This window comes from Sphaerodactylus townsendi, linkage group LG05, assembly GCF_021028975.2.
Source record: "Sphaerodactylus townsendi isolate TG3544 linkage group LG05, MPM_Stown_v2.3, whole genome shotgun sequence".
Lineage (NCBI taxonomy): Eukaryota > Metazoa > Chordata > Lepidosauria > Squamata > Sphaerodactylidae > Sphaerodactylus > Sphaerodactylus townsendi.
This window is the reverse complement of record NC_059429.1, coordinates 1972505-1992501: the sequence shown is the minus strand read 5'-3', so window position 1 is coordinate 1992501 and position 19997 is coordinate 1972505. Positions and strand designations below refer to the sequence as shown.

Here is a 19997-nt window from a genome sequence, read left to right as displayed (position 1 = left end):
CAGGGATATTCAAGCTGCATTCACCGGCTTGAGGAATTTGCGCTTGGCTAGGGAGGACAAGTTGCACCTTGTGGTGAGTCGGTCTGGGGTTTGGAAAATGGTGTCCAAAGGGCCGAGCTGGATTAGGCACCTTAGTGACAGGTAATTCTCTAGATCAGTGGTGGCGAACCTTTGGCACTCCAGATGTTATGGACCACAATTCCCATCAGCCCCTTCCAGCATGGCCAATTGGCCATGCTGGAAGGGGTTGGTGGGAATTGTAGCCATGCTTATGTCATCTTGGGCCTCCCCCTCCCTGCACTTCACCTTATAATAATTTAAACTTTGTAGAGAAACTGCACATTGAATTGCCGCTTGATTTTTGTTAGTTTTAAACTCTAGGATTGGACGGCTTTAGCGATGTTACTGGTTTCATATTATGTGGTTGTTATGTTGTTAACCATTTCAAACCAGAAAGAGGAAGGGCAGTGGCGTAGCTACCAGGGGGTGGGGAAAAATGCCCCGGGCAGGCCCCCGTTTGGTCATGCGGAAAATTGCCCCCCACGCTCCTCCCCCTTCTCTCGTTCAGCCGGTGGAGGCCTAGCGAACCACTGCAGGGTGCCCGTTGGCCCTGCCCTGCCCAACGGAGGCTGCAGCCAAGCACCCCACACCCCGCCCCACCAGGCTGCCCACGACCGCTGCCGGCTCCGGTCAGGGGGGCGCAGGGGGTGCCATTTTGCCCGCTAGGCCTCTGGGGAAGGGCAGTCTAGAAGTTTAATTAATTAAATAATAATAATACCTGATGAGAGCAGGGTCGTTAAAAAAGAACATGAGAAGGTTCATGCCCCCCCATGCCTTCCTCCTCCTCCTCCTCCTCCTCCTCCTCCTCCTCTCAAACATAGCTGTCTAGAAAGGAGAAGTCTAACATTTATGGGGATTACAGAGATGACAGTGCCCCCCCCCCCGAAATGCTGGAGCTGCTGTGCTCATTGGTTTGACTCTTTGCCTGAACTTTAGTAAAAGCAGCCATGTTGGATGAGGGGCCGAAAGTCTGTCTAGTCCAGCATCTTGTTTCAACGAAATGTCCCCAGGAAGGCCTACAAGTGGAGCCTGGAGGCCAAACCTCCCTTATGTTGTTGCAAGATGTATTCAGAGCTATACTATCTTTGAACATGGAGGTTCCATTTAACTACCTCGCTGATAGTTTTCGATGGACCTCTTCTCCATGACTTTACCTAATCTCTGTTTAAAGTGAACCAAACCAGGGATGCTTGCTGTGTCCTTTGGCTTTGACATACACACGTTAGTTCCTAATTTATACTGAAGGGGACAAGTGAAGACTTTCACAGCCAGAATCAATTGTCTGTTGTGGGTTTTCCGGGCCATGTGTGGCCTTGGTCTTTGGCCCAGTGTGGACTGAACTCCACCTGGATACCTGCAAAAGTGCCTCACTCCTGCCCCTGTAAGGTAGACAAAATATGTATCCCTCCACTCTGTTCCACGGAGAAAACATCTCCCTATGAGATGTGCTTCTGAAAATGCCAGCCATCGTTGCAGGCAAAATATTAGGCTCAAAAACTGCCGTAGCCACACAGTCCGGAAAAACCCACAACAGCTACGCAGTGATGGCGAACCTTTGGCACTCCAGATGTTATGGACGACATTTCCCATCAGCCCCTGCCAGCATGGCCAGTTGGGAAATGTCATCCATAACATCTGGGAGTGCCAAAGGTTCGCCACCACGGTGAATCTCTTCACAAAATAATACTGTTAGTCTTAATATGCCTTCACAGAATTAGAAAGGGCAGTTTGAATTCTTAGAAGAGCATGAAACATTAAATATTGGAATTGCTCCTAAACCATTCCCTTTATAATGCTACTATAACAAAAGGAAAATTTACGCCGTGACTAAAAAGACTTTAAATAGCGTTCCTAGTTGTTTACAAAGCCGAGCAAAATAGCTTCACAAAACCATTTGACTCATTATAAGGTCTGACGAAATTACAAACCTTTTGATACAGGGTTTTAGCAGGGAGAAGCGACTTTGAGAAGCAAAACCCAAACTACGTTCTGGCAACCGTCCGTTGCCTTTTCTCTGAATATCTTCTCTCAAACAGCCCTGTTTCCTGCTTCTCCTTGGACTTCAGTTGGGATGTTTCTGAGCATTCCATAATGTCTCTCCAGCTAGTCAGGACTTATACTTGAAACCAGAGCAGCAGTGGCATAGGAGGTTAAGAGCTCGTATATCTAATCTGGAAGAACTGGGTTTGATTCCCCGCTCTGCCGCCTGAGCTGTGGAGGCTTCTCTGGGGAATTCAGATTAGCCTATGCACTCCCACACACGCCAGCTGGGTGACCTTGGGCTAGTCACAGCTTCTCGGAGCTCTCTCAGCCCCACCTACCTCACAGGGTGTTTGTTGTGAGGGGGGAAGGGCAAGGAGATTGTAAGCCCCTTTGAGTCTCCAGCAGGAGAGAAAGGGGGGATATAAATCCAAACTCCTCCTCCTCCTCCTCCTCCTCCTCCTCCTCTTCTTCTTCTTCTTCTTCTTCTTCTTCTTCTTCTTCTAGGCAGCAGTTACGGAAATTCTGAAGGCTACAGACTGCAGGTTTTTCTTCTTAAGTCAAATTTACTGTGGATGGGGCAACAAGGAACAAAATTCCTGCAAGCCCATGCTTTTTGTTTGACAATTTTTTTCTCTCTGCAAACACAGTGAGGGGCCTAGCAGATTAACTGAAGCTCTCTTTAACTTGGAAAATAGTTCCGGAGAATAAATCTCTGTGGCCTTGTGTTGATACGTGCAAACGGGACGTCTCCGAGGACATGTTCTACCTTGCGTTTCAAGACCGCCTGCTTAACGGAGCTCTCTCTCTCTCTCCTCCCTGTTCTCTTCCCACTCTCTTTCTGTCCTCTTCTTTGCAAGACATCTCCTCTCCTCTGTCATCCTGTCTCTCCTCTTTGCAAGGAAACCTCAGAGACTCCTTGCCCAAGGAACCACAGGATGCAGGAGTATCTAGTAACTCAGAGAGGCTTCAAATGATTTCCCCCTCTGCCTTTTTCCTTCCCAAAACAGGGCCCACTTGGGAGCTCTGAGAAATAAATTAAATAAAATTACAGGGACTGTACAATATTTTTAGCTCGGTGCTTAATGTATCTCGTAGCATGCCGAAGTGCTCAGATCCAGTCTCTAATTCCTGGGATCTCAGAGGAGATGCCTATCCGTTCATCTGTTGACTCATCCTTATCTGGCCCTTCCTCCAAGGAGTAATTATTCTTGAAGCAGAGATGCCTCAAAGCACTCATCCTCAGAGGAGGGTTCCTTTTCTGCCTCTGTATGAGTCACTGCTTTGTGCTTGCTTTCTTCTGATCAAAATGTAGGTGACGTCTTTGGAGGATAAGTAAAATCTGACTCTAAAACGGGGGCCTCCCATCTTTCCCAGCCTGCGGATACTTTGCAAATTCTGCAAATTTTCCAGCCTGCAGATACTTTGCAAATTCTGATGCCGCTCGGGGAGCACAGCTCCAAAATGGCTGCCACAGAAATGGCTGCCGCAAGAGGAGCATCCTGTTGCGAAATGGCTGCTGCAGCCTTCAGTCACACAGTGAAGATCCTCGTTTTGTGGTGGCAGCTCTTGCCAAAGCAATATTTTTTTAAAAAAAATCAGTGTAGCCATTTAAATCTCCACTAGCCAATGAGAAGTCTTGCCAAAGCACTTTGGTGGACGCCATAGTGCCCGTTGGGGACCCTTGCTGTAGAGGTTATAACATTTTGGAGGTTAAGAATGAAACAAGTTGCCCCATTTAATTTAGAGACAAAAGTTCAAACCACGTTGCTCTGAACCTTTCCAAAAACAACTTCTCCTCCACAGTCAGCATCTGGCCCTTCCTCCAAGGAGTAATTATTCTTGAAGCAGAAATGCCTCGAAGCACTCATCCTCAGAGGAGGGTTCCTTTTCTGCCTCTGTATGAGTCACTGCTTTGAGCTTGCTTTCTTCTGATCAAAATGTAGGTGACATCTTTGGAGGATAAGTAAAATCTGACTCTAAAACGGGGGCCTCCCATCTTTTGCCAAAGCAGTATTTTTTTTAGTGCCCGTTGGGGGCCCTTGCTGTAGAGGTATACCATTTTGGAGGTTAAGAATGAAGCAAGTTTCCCTATTTAATTTAGAGACAAAAGTTCAAACCACGTTGCTGTGAACCTTTCCAAAAACAACTTCTCCTCCACAGTCAGCATCTGTGACCTGAAATTTCTTTTTGGAGCACAACAGATGGTCCCTCCCATCGAACCGGGCCCTCTGGGGTTCAAACCAAGAAGAGTTTCAGCTGGAAGTCAATAGCAATATTCCCAAGACATCATCTGCGCAGGGTAGCCTTAAATTGAGGTTTGGGGCTGGTTGGGAAGAGAACATAAAATCAACCACTAGCACTAGCAAAGGGAACAACTCTCTCGAACACGAGGGATTTAATTTTGCTCTTGTCGTTTATTTTTAATTGGCCCGCTTGAAATAGCATCATGCCTGTCCCTGAGTGAGGAATACTGGAGCCTTCATTGTCCTGAACAAATGGGGGGGGGGGGGGGTTTAACTTTGCTAAAGATTCATCTCTTTCCCTGCCCCTCCCTGGGGCAAGTTCACCACCCAAATGAACCCAGTCAAAGCTTGGGGAGGGGAGCACAATTCATTGCCAGGGTATGGCCAGGGCATGGGAGGAAATGGCTTGCTCCCATTGGCCTCTTCTCCAACTGCACTGCCTCTGGAGCAGGAGAGGAGAACACCTTCCTCCACCTTTGCCTGTGGGGGATGCCCGCTTTCAAAGGTGCTTCTGGAACTCCTCTTTCTTCTATGGCCGTGGTGGCGAACCTTTGGCACTCCAGATGTTATGGACTACAATTCCCATCAGCCCCTGCCAAAGGTTCGCCACCACTGTTCTATGGTGTGGGGATAGGTGAGAAGGATTGCTTATGCCAGCCTATGTCACCTCCAGGAACTGTGCCACCTGCTCCAGACTATGGTAGGGTTGCCAGGTACGTACTGGCAATCAGCCAGGGGTGGGAGGCCTCTGTTGTCAGCAGTGGAGTGATGTCATCGCATCACCATGAGGACATTTTAGTATTACAAGGTGATGTCAAAGTTAAAAGTGAAACCCTGAGCATGACAGCTTGAAAAGGACATGAAGGCTCCTGTATTTTCCAGATTACACCTAAACATGGGAATGCAAAATCTGACCATCCTGGTCAGCCTTTTTGGCATTTTATAATCTACTGCATCAAAACAAGTTTATTTAAAAGATCATACTCTTTTTTAAAATGTTGGTTTGATAATAGTGTTTTCAGCAAAAGCTCTGTGGTAGGAGCTGTTTTCATCTTGGAGTTTTGCTCGAACGCCAGAATGTCTCTGTGGGCACAGGCGATGTGATGAATGGCACAAGATGGGTGGGGCCCCAAAGATCCCCCATGCCTGGTGAAGATCTGGGATTACGGCTAGAACCTCTGTGGGTTGTTTTTTTTAGTAGCAAGCCTTTATTGGCATAGACAACAGTACAACAATAATAAAAAATGGATTAAAAAGCATATACAATACAGGAAATAAAAGTTAGGTCGAAGGAAATCTACTGGCGTTTAGTAATTTCCAGGAGAAAGTCTGCCACTATCATACAGAGAGAAGGATCAGGATTGTCCAACAAGTAGTGTAATCTAATTAAATCGGGGAGATCGGGTAAATGTAAAGGAGTAAGATTCACATACTTGGATCTGATTTCCTTGAATCTGAGACAGTGTAGTAGTTGGTGGGCCAGAGATTCAACTGAGCCATCGTTGCATGGGCACAATCTTTTAGCCTTTTCTTGCTTATTAAATCTGCCATGTAACAAGGCAGAAGGCATAACATTAAACCTGGCTTAGCATTTTCATGGCTCTCCTTTGAGGCAGGGTTTTATTAAGCAACACAGGTAGTGTGCCAAGTGGCCCCGCTCAAAATGGGAGAGAGAGAGAGAAAATACAGGGGGAGCACGCTTTCTTGGCTCATATGTGATTAGGGTAAGAGAACTCTCTATCCAATAGTTGACAACCTTTAATTTTCTATAAGCTTCTGAATAGGACAAAGGGCAAAGTGAATCCACTGACAGTCCAATAGAGGCCATTTTTCTTCAATTATGGAAAACCAGGGGTTGGAATGGGTGTCAGAGAGCAGACGTTGGACCAGGGAATTACAGTCCAAGAGAAAATGAATTCGTTGAGCCAGGAGATTCTAGAAAGCCCCTCAGCCATAGCCGGCTGATTCCTACAGAGTTTTGACCTAACTCCAGACAAAGGGCTGCATAGGGCACGCAATTTGGGAGTCCAGTTATCTTATGAAAAAAATTGGATTGAAGAGAATTCAAGGAGTGGTTAATAGCTTGAATCCAAATTGGGACTCCGTAAAGTAATCTCGAGGCGACTTTGGCATTGAAAAATTTGAGGGCAGGAGGGATAAAGGAGTGGCCACTGCTGTAAAAGAAACGTAGTAATGTTAGATGTAGCTAGGAGAGCGGCCTTCCTCTGGGTTGCCCATGAAAGGTTAAAGGAGAATGAGAGGCAAAGATATTTACAACCTCTGGGGTTTGGCTTAGATTTGCACAGGTGGCTACTTGCACGGGAGGGAGTAACAAAATATCTTAAGTCCTTTTTTGCCTTTTTGCTCTGTTTATTCCTTTTTCCCTCTTCTGTCTCCTTCACTTTGGTGTTTTATTTTTCTTTATTCCCTGCAACCTGTTTGCCCTCAGACAGGCCCTAAGGTGGCTAACGGTGTGAAACATGTATGATAAAAAAACAACAACATATTTTAAAACCATTCAAATCACATGCCCCAAACCCACATCATTAAAACATTTAAAAACAGAGTTAAAATAGGTACAAAAGCAATGATTAAAACACCGGGCAGGCAAGAGAGCTGATTGAGGGAATGCCAAAAGAAACAAAATTTCAACTTTCCTGCTGGTGGAAGATGCCAACGGAAGGGGGCTGGCAAATCTCCTTGAGGAGCGAGTTCCCGAGTTTTGGTGCCTCGGCTGAGTAGCCGCTTTCCAATCTCCGAAGGTGTGGACATCTGAAATAGGCCTTTTGAAAATGATTGTGGAGGTCAGGCTGGTTCATAAGATAATAGGCAAAATAGCTCCCACTTTTGCTCTGGATATCAGCATTCCAAGTTAGCCAGTTTGTGTTCCAAACCAGAATCGATGCATAAGGAAGCCTTCTTGTGCCGCCATCTTTTGTTTTCTGAATTGGGGACAATGCCGGAAACAGGTGACTTTTCTCCCATGGGTTTTGAGTCGGTTTTTCACCTTGCATCATGGGTGCGCGTGAGCTACATCCCCTCTGTGCACGGTAGTTTTTTTTAAAAAAGCCATCTTGGTGTGCTACTACATCTGGTTGGGCCAAGATTCTTTTCCTGTGCAGTGTCGCCTGGGCAGGTGTCCATGCCTGTGCTCTTGCAGGATGTGCGCATGGAATCTTAACCCCGGGGTATGCACAGGAGCGACCAGATTGGCTGCAGCCAGGGTGCGTAGGTGCCTGTGGCTGATGTGAATGGAGAATGATGTACACTCACTGATAGAGCAGGGAGCTGCATGTTCTAAATTTGGAGCTAGTTGTAGGCTTTATCCTACTTAAATCAGGATTAAGAAAGAATGGAGCTGAGACCAAAGCAAAATTCTGGAAAAAGAAAAACCAAATAGAAGAAATCCACTCATGTTTCACTCTGAAAAATCAGGGTCATTATTCCAGCAACGAGATATGCATCAGTGGTTGGCCCAGCCTGTACAATGACCACCCCTCCCCCCCCGCCAAACCCTGGGCCAAATAGATGTGATGTCAACTTAAAACAAAACACCAAACTGGTGATTTTGAATCTGTGAGCTGGAGCGTGTGGTATGCATTGTACGAGAATGACTTTGTGTGCTGTGCTAAAAATATTACTTGAAAGATTAAGATCCTTGCTCGAAGTCCATAGGCCAGGGGTCTGCAACCTGCGGCTCTCCAGATGTTCATGGACTACAACCATCAGCCCCTGCTAGTGTGGCCAACTGGCCATGCTGGCAGGGGCTGATGGGAATTGTAGTCCATGAACATCTGGAGAGCCGCAGGTTGCAGACCCTTGCCATAGGCTCTCTCCCTGAATAGGACTACCCTGTTGTATCTCTGCATGAATCTCTGTTCTGGTCAACAGAACTGACTCACGTTGTATCAATAATGATAAATAATATTAACGTGTTTGAAGCTTGTAGCATTTAGTGGCTCTTCCTGATCCCCTGCTTAAAACTGACGTTCCCTATCGGGCTAGGCATTTGTGGGGGATGGGTAGAAAGTGCCGTCACATAGCAGCTGGCTTATGGCGATCCTGTAGGATTTTCCAGGCAAGAGATGTTCAGAGGAGGTTTGCCATTGCCTGCCTCCACATGGCTGAGAGAGTTCTGAGAGAACTTGACTGGCCCATGGTCACCCAGCAGGCTTCATGTGGAGGCGTGGGAAATAGAGCCATTTTTAGTCTTTTCCGAACCATGAATTCTCCTTCTCCTGCTATCCATTCCCTCCGACCCCCTCCCTCACAGTTTGTTGAACTACGTTTCTGCCCTGTCCAAGAGACAGATCCCGTTTCCGAAGAAAGCTAGACGTTTTCCTGAAGTTGGATGCAAGTTATCGTGGCCTAAGGAGGAACCACCTCCAGACCAGTGACTTTGGCTGGATCTCTTAGGACCAGGTAGCATCCTGGTATTCTTTGAACCCTGCAAAGTTAGTAGCTGCAGTACTGTCAGATCTCGGATCTGGAAATCACGGAAACTGTAGATTTGTTCTAAAGCCTTTAACTCAGAGCGTAGGTAACATCGTAAAAGAGGAATCTAGCGATTCCCACGCAAACCTATATCCCGTTGCCCCCTCCCACCTAGCCCAACGGCTCCTGCTCTCCTCTACAAACTACAAAGCATTCACTATAAAGCGTTGCGAGCCTGAGAACAGTTCACACCTTCCTTTGGCAAGATCTGTGTCCGGGACACCCTGGGGCGCCGAGGGGAAGACCATTTGGCACTGGCAGGGTCAGTCCTGGCAAGTACCTCCCTCTGGCTCTGAAGAGCAGGATCCTTCTTTCAGCTACAACCTATAGCCGTGGTGGCGAACCTTTGGCACTCCAGATGTTGGCCATGCTGGAAGGGGCTGATGGGAATTGTAGTCCATAACATCTGGAGTGCCAAAGGTTCGCCACCACTGACCTATAGTGATGCAGAGAATTAGATCCCGGCAGGTTCCGTGATGCCTTAAAATACTGTTTTCAGCAGCTTCCTAATCAGGGGAACTGTTCTGTAGTCAGAAGCATAGAGGGCGCCCAGGGCAAAACGGTGCCCCCTGCGCCCCCCTGCGCCCCCTTACCTGAGCCGGCGGGGGTCCTGGGCAGCTCTTTGGCAAGATATTGCTGGCACCGCACTCTGTTATGGACTTTTGCGGTTTGCTTTCTGCTGTTTCAGATATATAGCACTGAATAAGGAATTTAGCTTCTTATGAACCATACCTCTTTATGTTTAGGATTTGTGATGCATTTCAGCACATTGTTATGTAAAATTGTATTTCGGTTTAAGAACTTATGTCAATAAGATACATTTGAGTTTTGAGACTATAGTAGACTATTTATTTGACTATAATTGTTGATGTTTGTACTACCAGCCAGCCGGTGTGCTGCGCTACTTCCTGGGTTATCCGTTTCACGCCGCACACCTGTTTGTGTTTATTTTGGGGCCAAGGGGTGCCTGGCTGTGGCCTCCGCCAGGCCTGGAGGGGTGGCGCGGGGCGGGGCCAAGAGGAACCCTGCAGTGGTCCCACTAGGCCGCTCCTTTAGCCTCCATCGGCTGAAGGAGTGGCCTGGTGGTGCCGGGCCCAGCCAACGGGGGAGGGGTGTGGGGGCAATTTTCTGGGGGCCCCCACGTGACCGAACAGGAGCCCACCCGGGGCATTTGTCCCCACCCTGCCCCGTGGTATCTACACCACTGTCTGTAGCCACAGACCCACAGGTGAATCTAGCTTAGCCTAATCCGCGCGATCATTCCTAGCCCCTACTCAGTCTAGGACCGTGCTGGCGAACCTTTGGCACTCCAGATGTTATGGACTACAATTCTCATTAGCCAATTGGCCATGCTGGCAGGGGCTGATGGGAATTGTAGTCCATAACATCTGGAGTGCCAAAGGTTCGCCACCACAGGTCTAGGACCTTTTTGAGTCTGTAGACACCTTGGAATTCTGACACAGCAAGGTAAGTACAGCCACAAAATGGCTGCCCAAAATGGCTGCCAAAGGAGGCAGAATGGCTGCAGCAGCTTACCTTCCATCGCCCATTTAAAAACTTTGGGCTGTGGTGACAGCTGTTGCCAAAGCCACGTTTTTAAACAATCTACGCAACCTGTTCAGTCTCCAATAATCAATCAGACATCTTGCTGCCCAAAATCCCACTTGACTTCTAAAGCATTTGGCGGGCACCAAGTAAGATGTTGGGCGCCATGTTGGGGTCACCTGAACCAGGATTTGGTGGACAGTTTTCCATCATCAAGCATGTGGCTTTTCAGGAGGTGCCCTGACGTGGCTTATTGCTAGAAATGCATTCTGCAGATGGGGTTAAGAAGAAGGGACCAAAAGAGTATCTTGTGATCAAATATCCTAATATTGCTATGGGATATTTAGGGCCAGTCCCTGAGGGCTGTTACATAAATTGGAAATATGGCTGGATTTGGAATCCTTTGTGGCATCACAGCGAGCCTGTCTCAGAAGGGAAATCATCCTCCAGATGGGAAAGGGGCAGAAAAGCCTGTCCCAAAATGAACCTCAGACCTTCCTTCACGGTCTGGAAAGGCAAAAATATTCAGGAATTTCTCACTTTTGCAGGGAGGGAAGTCGTAAAGATTAGATCCGCATGCATGTCTATTGGGCTCATGTGATATGCTGCTTATTCGCGGGGGGGGGGGGGAGAGAGAGAAATAAAATTATGCGTTGCCTGGAGAAAGTGGATGAGGCTGTTAATTTATTTAAATACCGCCATCCGTCTGCTTCACACTTTCCAGAGTTCAAGGAGACAGGTCTCTCCCCCAGGAGTTTACAGCGAAAGATTTCCCATAATGCAGACCACAAAGGGAAAAGAGGCAATGCAGTGTGTGTTTGTGGGGGGGGGGGGGGGGGGCGATCATAAACAATCCAGCGAGACATTTTTCTCCTCATTTCCCACATTAAATTACCCACTGAAATGGGTGGGAGGGCAGGAATACTGAATTTGCACCACTTACCTTATGGAACTCACGGCCACAAGGCACGGCTCAATGGATTTCACAGGAGGCTAGGGAACTTAGCTTTCTTGTAAGGGCCAGTCACCACAAGGGCAGGATGGCTCTTCCATGTTCAGGTGGAATCGAGCTCAGCATTTCCCACATTTATTTATTTATTTATTTATTTATTTATTTATTTATTTTATTGTATTTATAAACTGCCCTCCCCCGAAGGGCTCACATCTCAATTGTGCTCTTGTTGCGCAACTCAGCTGGTGGAACTCATTGCCAACAGATGCAGTTTAGATGAGTCTTGGACAGTGGTGGCGAACCTTTGGCACTCCAGATGTTATGGACTACAATTCCCATCAGCCCCTGCCAGCATGACATGCTGGAAGGGGCTGATGGGAATTGTATCCCTAATTATAAGGTCGCTCCCTGTCCTGGAGAGAACTGGAGAAATGCATGGTTTAATAACAGGTAGTAGTTATGGTGAAAAAATAGAACCTGCATGTTCAGAGACAGCCTACCTCCGCGAAGCTCAAAAATCATGGGAAAGGTTTCACTGTGCCCTGCGGTTGCATGTTGCTTGTTCTTGGATTTGTCAGGCTGTTCTGATAACACTGGATTGAAGTGGCTTACTGTCATTTGGTTTTGCTTTGTTGCTTTTGGACGGGCCGTGGCTAATTCTCTGTGGTTCTCACACGCCTTGCTAGCTCCAGCAATTTCCTTCAAACCAGATGGTTCTCTTCTCATGGGATCTTGGCACGACGGCCAGCCTTCCTGTCGTCATATTCTCCAGATGCCGGAGAGCGATTTCTCAGCATGACAAAGTGCGATTTCCCACCCCTTTTGTTGTTGCAAAAACACAAACACACCTCCTTTTGAAAAAACATCACTTTATTTTCCCAGCCCCGAGACTCTTTTCCCTTTCTGCCATTTTTTAAAGGCTGAGTGGCTGATAACAGCTTCACTTTGATGTCGCTCTGACGGCATAGACATGCCACTCTTGTTATGCCCATTTCCTGGTCTGGCAAACTGAGGCCAACATCCGCAAAGCTTTCTCCTCTGAACGCACCTGGGTTGAGATGGGGCTTGGCTTCAAAGTTAAACTGGATTGTGAGGAAGCCCAAACGAGGGTGGCTTTCCAGGCTGTGTGGCTGTGGTCTGGCATCTACGGCTGGCATCTTCAGAGGCGTGTCTTGGTGAGATGTGTTTCTCTCTGTGGCACAGTGGCATCAAGGAAGCACAGAGGCGGCCCGTGGCCAACCACTTCTGAACATCTTGAAGAGCTCTTTGGACGCTGATATAGAATAACTTCTGCCTGCGACACTTTGGACATTGCCTGGCATGCCAGCAGGTGCCTTTGTGTTCGCTCACCCTGCCCTTGGCCTTTGTGATTGTGTAGACTATTGACCACCAAGTGGAATCTGACAATCTCCTGGAATTACAGTTGACCTCCAGACAATCCCTATGGAGGGTGGATCCTATGGCACTGAGGCCCTTCCCCTCCACAAGCCCACCCTGCAGGGTCCATCCTCCAAATCTTCAGGAATTTTCCCGCCCTAGGTTGGCCCTCTTAGGTCCTGCAAGAATTGGGAGCGTGGGGGAGCCAGCCTGGTGTAGTGGTTAAGAGCGGTGGACTCTAATCTGGAGAACCGGGTTTTATTCCCCACTCCTCCGCATCAGTGGCAGACTCCTAGCTGGTGAACCGGATTTGTTTCCTTGTTCCTCCACATGAAGCCTCCTGGGGTGACCTGGGGCCAGTCACAGGTCTCTCAGCTATCTCTCAGCCCCACCTACCTCACAGGGAGTGATTTATGGGGGGAGGAACGGAATGGAGTTTGTGAGCCACTTTGAGACTCCTTCAGTGCGGTGAAGAAGCCAACTCTTCTTCTTCGTCTCAGTGAAGGAGTCAGGGCGGAGTCTAAGCAGCATAGTGAGCAACTAGGGAAAGAGGTATTACATGAAGCACTTGTTGAAACTGGCTCGAAATCCTTCTGTGCTTCCTTTGAGTTCCTCAGTGCCTGCCGGTAATACATTTTGAACGGGAAATGTCAGACTCTCGAACGTGGAAATAACAGAGACCGTAGGAAAGTCCAAAAGCAGTTTATTCCTTGCGAAGAGTAACAATGTAAAGCAGGATCTGAGCTGGGAGAGCTCAGATCAGGACTTATATCTTTTAATCCCTCCCCGTTTCACTTCAGCCCTGCAAATGTCCACTAAGCAGTTTCTACTACGTGCAAAGCTACAAAGAACCTGTGGAACCTTTCACAACTCTTTGAGGTGATGTAAGGCTGGCATAGGAGATTGCTAGAAGAGGAAGTAAGAAACAGGAAAACAATTTACCAAATCCACATTACACAGCAAGAGACATCCAAAGGCATCGTCCTGACAGGAAAGACCACAGGAAGGGTTAGCTTTGAAAAAGCAGTGGGATCCTGTGCCAAAAGCATCCCCAGTTTTGCAAAGTGGTGGGAATGAAAACAAACCTAGCTAAGGTCCTAGTGGATGCCGAGCTCTCTTCATCCTCTGCCCCCCTCCCCGTCCAGCCGGCACTAGAATTGTCCCTTTGCTTTGCTTAGAAGCCACCAAGATAATGTTCTTTCAGATGAATTGCCATGGCAAATGTAAGAGTGACTGTGGACTTCTGGTATTAACTGCTGCATGGGGTGTAAACCCCCCCCCAATCTATGTGAGAAGGCATTCTTTTCTAAAAAAAAAGAAAGAAAAAGTTGAAAGTAAATTTTGCAGCTCTATGCAAAATAGACCTCACCTCTGGGCAGCTGGATGATAATTTCCACTGTGATGGAATGTGTGCTCTCTGCACCAGAATGACCTAGGAATAAAATGAAGGGTTTTTTTTTTTTTTTTGGGGGGGGGGGGGGCTCCAGATCCTGACAGCTGTGAGGAGGACTGAATCTATGAAATTGTTTTCTATGCCGCCGGAGCACTGAAGATTTAAAGGGCACTGGCAAAATAACCTTTTGCTTTTCCTCCCGTTTGTGCCAACAGCTGTTAACACCAATATTAATAACCGTCACCTTCTGATTGTTCATTATTAAACAGAGAAAAGGGCAGGGATCAAAATGGAGCACAGAAAAAGATGCCCAAATAGTCGAGACAGACAACGGACCTTGAAAAACAAATACAATAAATGTGTGGCCCATCTTTTAAATAACACCTCCAATTCATCATAAAAGAACAAAATAGAATAATGGTCCAGAAAACACAACCAGGTGAATTTGAATTAGCAGCAAATCAAGCAGGTGTTACCAAGTATATAAGTGTCCAAGTGGAACCTGCAAGGAACTTGTGGGAGCAGCCATCCCATTTCCATCTTTGGTTCCATCTCTTTTCCCCTGACTTCTCTCTCACCCTTTCTCCTTCCCACCTTCTTCCTTCCATCCTCCACACTTGCCCTTTTCTCTCCACCCCATCAATTTCCTGCCTTCCATCACCCTCCCAGCTCCTCCCGGCTCCATGGACACAGCGGCAACAGTGTTGTTAGCAGGGAAATCAAACAGATTTCCCAGCTAGAGAGATCAAGTCCTCCTTTGGGTTGTCAGCTCCAGGCTGAGAAAGTCCTGGAGGTTTGGGGAGGGAAGAGACCTCAACTGTGGCGTTTTCTGGATGGCCAAAATATTCCAGGGAGGGAGGGACTAGAGATCCTTTGCCTGGGATGTTTGTACACTGGCTTCTCCCTCTGCCTGACTGCCCATCAGCCCGCGATTCGAGGGCCCCGTTATGCACCAGCCAGGTTAGGTTCATTTTTCCATCCAACGGTGCCAGCATTTCTTGAGAACTGTCCCGTTTTTCCAACGTTCTGATTGGCTGCAAACAGCGAGGCGGGGAAAATAAACGGGTCCATCTCCTACAATGTTTGCATAAAAGCAGGAGCGGCACGTGTGTGGGTTTTTTTTAAAAAAAAGAGCCGCCAATTTATCATTTTTTGGAAACCCCGGGATGAGGGAAGTCTGCGCTTGGAAGCGGAGCCGAGTTAAGCCTGGAAGCCCTGCGGAAGTCTTGGCCAAGCCAGGATGTGTCACCTCCTTATCCCAGGATATTATGTCCGTCCAGAAAACGCCACGGTCTGATGCTGCAGAGTCCACTGTCCACATCAGCCATTTTCTCCAAGGGAACTGATCCCGGTCACCTGAGATCATCTGTAATTCCGGGACATCTTCAGCCACCCCCTAAAGGCTGATAATTTCATTTACTCTGGAGCAAATAATTGCTTTGGATGGTGGAATCTGCGGCGTTATACTTTTCTGAGGTTTCTCTCCTCCTTAAACCCCACCCTCCCCAGGCTCCAAATCTCCAGGGATTTCCCAAGTTGGAGTTGGCATCCTGTCTCCTTCCCACCCAACAGCCAACCTTTATCTGCCCCCCCCCCCCGGCACTGTTTACCTTGGAAAACGAGTCCTTCACAGTGGGGACCAGAGCAGCGTACATTAGTCTCCTCTCCTCCTACACAACAACTCTGTCAGGCAGGTTAGGCTGAAAGTGCGTGACTGGTCCTTTTTTCACCACAGCAAAATGGGGATTTAAAGCTGGCTCTCCCAGGCCCTGCTGTGAAGGAAAATTTGAACTCAGGTCCCAGACTCTGATCACCAAAATTATTAGAAAATATTTCTTTTGGAAACGTTTTTCCTGCTCAGAAAAACTGAAACTGTCCATTGCTTGTGTCGATATTAAAAGATACCTGATTCTGTGGTTTCCGTCACACTCGGCCCCCACATGTGCATCAGTTGCACCCAAACGACGTTTGCCGTGGTGTGAAAGAAATCCACAGATCGGGACCACCATGAACAAGAAATTAAAACGTGCCAATTGGTACCTTGGAGTTAAGACTTTCTAATGTGCCGACTCTGTTATCTCCTCTCCTGTGTCTTCCTGCCTGTCCTCTTGCTTGTGTGCATAAACACAATTCTGACATTATCACCCCACGTTCCCTGCCAGCTAAAGGTGAGAATTAGGGTTGATAACACTTCTTCTCGGCAACGGAAGGATGAGGGCATAGCTATTGCTCTCTTTTGTTTAAATAGACCTGTTAATTTATTTCGGAAGGTGCATGCTGAGAACTCGGTCTAGTTGTGAGATTGAGCATTAAAGCCCCCGCCTGTGAATGGAAAGAGGAGGGAGAAACAAAAGGTCCTCCTGGAAGGTCGCCTTCCAGCAAGCCAAGAACAGAAATGGAACTGGGTGTATTTACAGATACCTGGTGACAGAGGCGTAGTGGGGGGAAATGGCTCCCGGGGCAAAATGGCGTCCCCACGTCCCCCACCCCCATGCCCCCCCACACCCTGTGGTAGCTACACTCCCCTGAGCCCCCACTTACACCCAGGACCTGCAGGGGAGGCGGTCCGAGGCCCAGCCTGGCCGGAGGAACCTGGTGGGGGAGTCCCAAGCCCGGTGCCAGCTAGAGACCTCTGCTGTGCCCTGGTAGGGCCGGGCAGACAGAGGAAGCCCTGCAGCAACCCAGCTAAAGCCGCTCCTTCAGCATCTGTCGTGAAGGAATGGCCTGTGGTCTTGAGGGAAGCTGAGGCAGAGAAGGGGGGGGAGGGATTCGGGGGCTGATTTTCCACCCCCATGTAACTTAACAGGGCCCGCAGGGCATGTTGTCCCCGTCCCAGCATGTTAGCTTCATACTGCCTGGGTGAAGCGTCCTATTCTCACTGAGGGGAAATGTCCTAACAGCATTCTTCTGGCATTCTGGGTTCAAAGGTCAGACAGGTACCTGGTTGAGCAATGAGCAGGTTCTTTAGCCAACCAACTGAGCAAGAGGTCAGTCAGTTCCTGGATATCTAGCCAAACACAAGGTTGGACTCCTGGCCCAACGACTTAGGTAGCCGCCTTGGGCATCTCTTTGAAGAAGATAAAGAGTTTGGATTTGTACCACACTTTCTCAACTGTAAGGAGACTCAAAGGGGCTTACTAACTCCTTTCCCTTCCTGTCCTCACAACAGACACTTTGTGAGGTAGGTGGGGCTGAGAGAGTTCCAAGAGAACTGTGACTGGCCCAAGATCACCCAGCGGGCTCTATGTGGAGGAGCGGGGTGGTGGGGAGCATTACTTCGGCCCACCATTGCTTTTTGAACTCTCAACACTGCCAAATATGAAATGAGTGTCTGTGGTTGATCCTCATTGTCACTTTCTGGACACTTGCTGCCCCTTCTGCCCCGAAGGCAGACCCCTCAATGCTGGCAGCCCTTTCGGGGCTCACCTTTTCCTGGTAGCCTAGACTTCACATCTCCTGCACTCACATCACCGCAGCTGGATGCCCTTCAGTGCACCTGTCAGCCCTGGAGCTCAGATGGTTTCTGCATAAGAAGCCAGTGGGTGGATACTTTGCATTAGCCCTTCATACTTTAAACGGGGCCGCAAGGTGGAAGTTCGCCCAGCAGAAGAGTAGGGAGGGATCCAGTGGAGGAGCAAGAGAGAGAGACGGCACTGTGGCAGGACTGCCAGATTTGTGGCAAACAGGCCTTGGAGCATCCATGCACCAAAACAAATATTCGAGGAATGTGCCAAAATGTCCCATTTTGCCCACTAGCTTGTAGAGATACAGAGATGTTGTCTTTAGAGATATCACAGAGATCGTTGTTCGTGCTTGCTGAGATCTCGGGCTTGTGATCTATTGGACATCAAGGGTACTAAGCTCCTTTGGATCACATCTGCCCAAGTGATCTGAGAATTGAGTACCATTGTGCGTGATGTGGGAAACAAACCACGTGCACTGAACATCATGCACAACGCGTTATGGCAATGGATTCCGTACACTGATTAAGTCTGTGTGATAAACATCATCTGTCTGTCTGTTCTCAACCTCTGATTGCATCGGATAACAATGTCTTATCTTTCGGGAGCATGAGAGAGAATCATGTCGCCTTATCACGGGACTATTCTTGACGCTTTTCCATCCCTAAACCTTCCTTTGGTGAGAAGTATCTAAGAAGTGCCTACCCGGTGCAACTCCGAGGGAGATCCGCTCGCTGATTCTCTCTCGAGGGATTTTATGGGCCAGGAGCTTGGGGCATTTTGAAAAGGCATTCCTTGTAACCTAAGGGACAGTTGGCCGACTTTTTGTCTCTCAACAACTGGGGTGTGTGGAAGAGGTGGGGGGGAGAAGGAGAATTTTCTCATCGGCCCCCTCTTGTCAGCAGGAAACCTGAGCCCAACCCCCATTGTATCCGCACATGATGGTGCAGAACAGGTGTTTCATGGACATCCTTGACACTGGAGCATTTCCAATTTTCCTTTATGCCTCTGTGTGTGTGTGTGTGTGTGTGTGTGTGTGTGTGTGTGTGTGTGTGTGTGTGTGTGTGTGTGTGTGTGTGTGTGTGTGTGTGTGTGTGTGTGTGTGTGTGTGTGTGAGTGCGCGCGACCTCCTAGTGACTTCTGTTTTCCTCCATTTGTGCAAAACCTGGTCATCTAGGGAGTACTTGCAGAGAAAAATGAATGCTCCCCAATGTGCAGATTTTGCTTGGGGAGGAGGCCAATATCTTCTCGAAATCAGGAAGCCACGTTCATTGTTGTTCTGAGATTTCCTGCCCCTTCCATGGAGATCACGCAGGCTTCACTGGGATGAGCTGCAGATAAGAACTCAAAAGCAAATGTTCCCAGTTCTGTTGCATGGGACTGATCCTACCTAGGATTTCTGCCAATGGGTGGGTGTGGGTGGGTGTGATTTTAGCCGGTTTCCCTGTCCCACCACAGCAGACCACTGATACTCCACCAAGCTGTTCCTGGGGGTCTCTCGCCCCCAAGGAGCAGCATTTTGGGGGTGGGGGTATTTTGGACTGCAGCCACTGTAGAGAGGCAGGGAATCCGAGCTTCTGTACGCAGGAATCCTTCCATCTGTGGAAACTATAATTTGGATCCAAGCCCTTGCTGAGTTTTCGATCGCTGCCTGTTGTTCTCGTCTTTGTAGACTCATACATATCTCAGGCTGTTGGCTCTTACACTGTTGTATTTACATGTATGCACAGTAAGTCATTTCTCCATATACCTATTACTCTGATCTATTGAAGCTGGAAAAGGTGTGCATTTCGCAAGGGGGAGACCCTGCGAGGCGACTGAAAATTCGCCCCAAAGAATTGCAGGTTTGAGTTACCACAGAAATAGAAACAGGGATTTCAGGTCAGGTGAGAAGTCTGAAATCATAGAACCATAGAGTGGGAAGAGACCCCCAAGGTGCCAGAGTCTTCTCCAGAGAACCACTCCCTCGGTTCCCGTGTGGATGTCCCAGGCGTAACTCTGTGCACCTTCCATGGAGGAATGGTGGTAGAAAAATGGTGGGCTGACTCATGTTGAAGGCAAGGGGCATTCACAGGGGGCTCCCCAGCAACTGCCATGCACTAAAATAACTCACTCGGGGAAAATGGAGTCTTAATTCTCAACCTTTTGACTTGACCCCCATAGGTGTGACAGGCCTTCTCCGTGGAGATCATGACCCCGCCGTGTATCCCGCTCGTCCTGCTATTGCTGCTGGAGGGGATGACCCAGGCCTTGTTCCCCAAAGAGCCCGGCCCCATCAGCGTGGCCCTTGATGAATGTAAGTACTTGGAGATTGGGGGACGTGGGGCGGGAATTGACAATGGAGAAAAGCAGCACTTTGGGGAAAGCAGCCGAGTTGTTCTTTTTCACTGTGTTGTCGAAGGCTTTCACAGCCGGAATCACTAGGATGCTGTGGGTTTTCTGGGTTGTATGGCCGTGTTCCAGTAGTATTTTCTTCTGCAGATGCAGGT

The 19997-nt window shown here is 48.3% G+C and overlaps 1 protein-coding gene across 1 annotated transcript in view; it reads left to right on the top strand.

Annotated features, from left to right (window-relative positions):
* SEMA6B (semaphorin 6B) overlaps window positions 1–19997 on the top strand; it is a 163364-nt gene that overhangs the window by 104329 nt on the left and 39038 nt on the right. The window contains exon 2 of the mRNA XM_048496503.1: window positions 19672–19804. Coding sequence (XP_048352460.1) covers window positions 19699–19804 — 106 coding nt within the window. The 5' untranslated portion in view covers window positions 19672–19698. The remainder of the gene's footprint in view (window positions 1–19671; window positions 19805–19997) is intronic.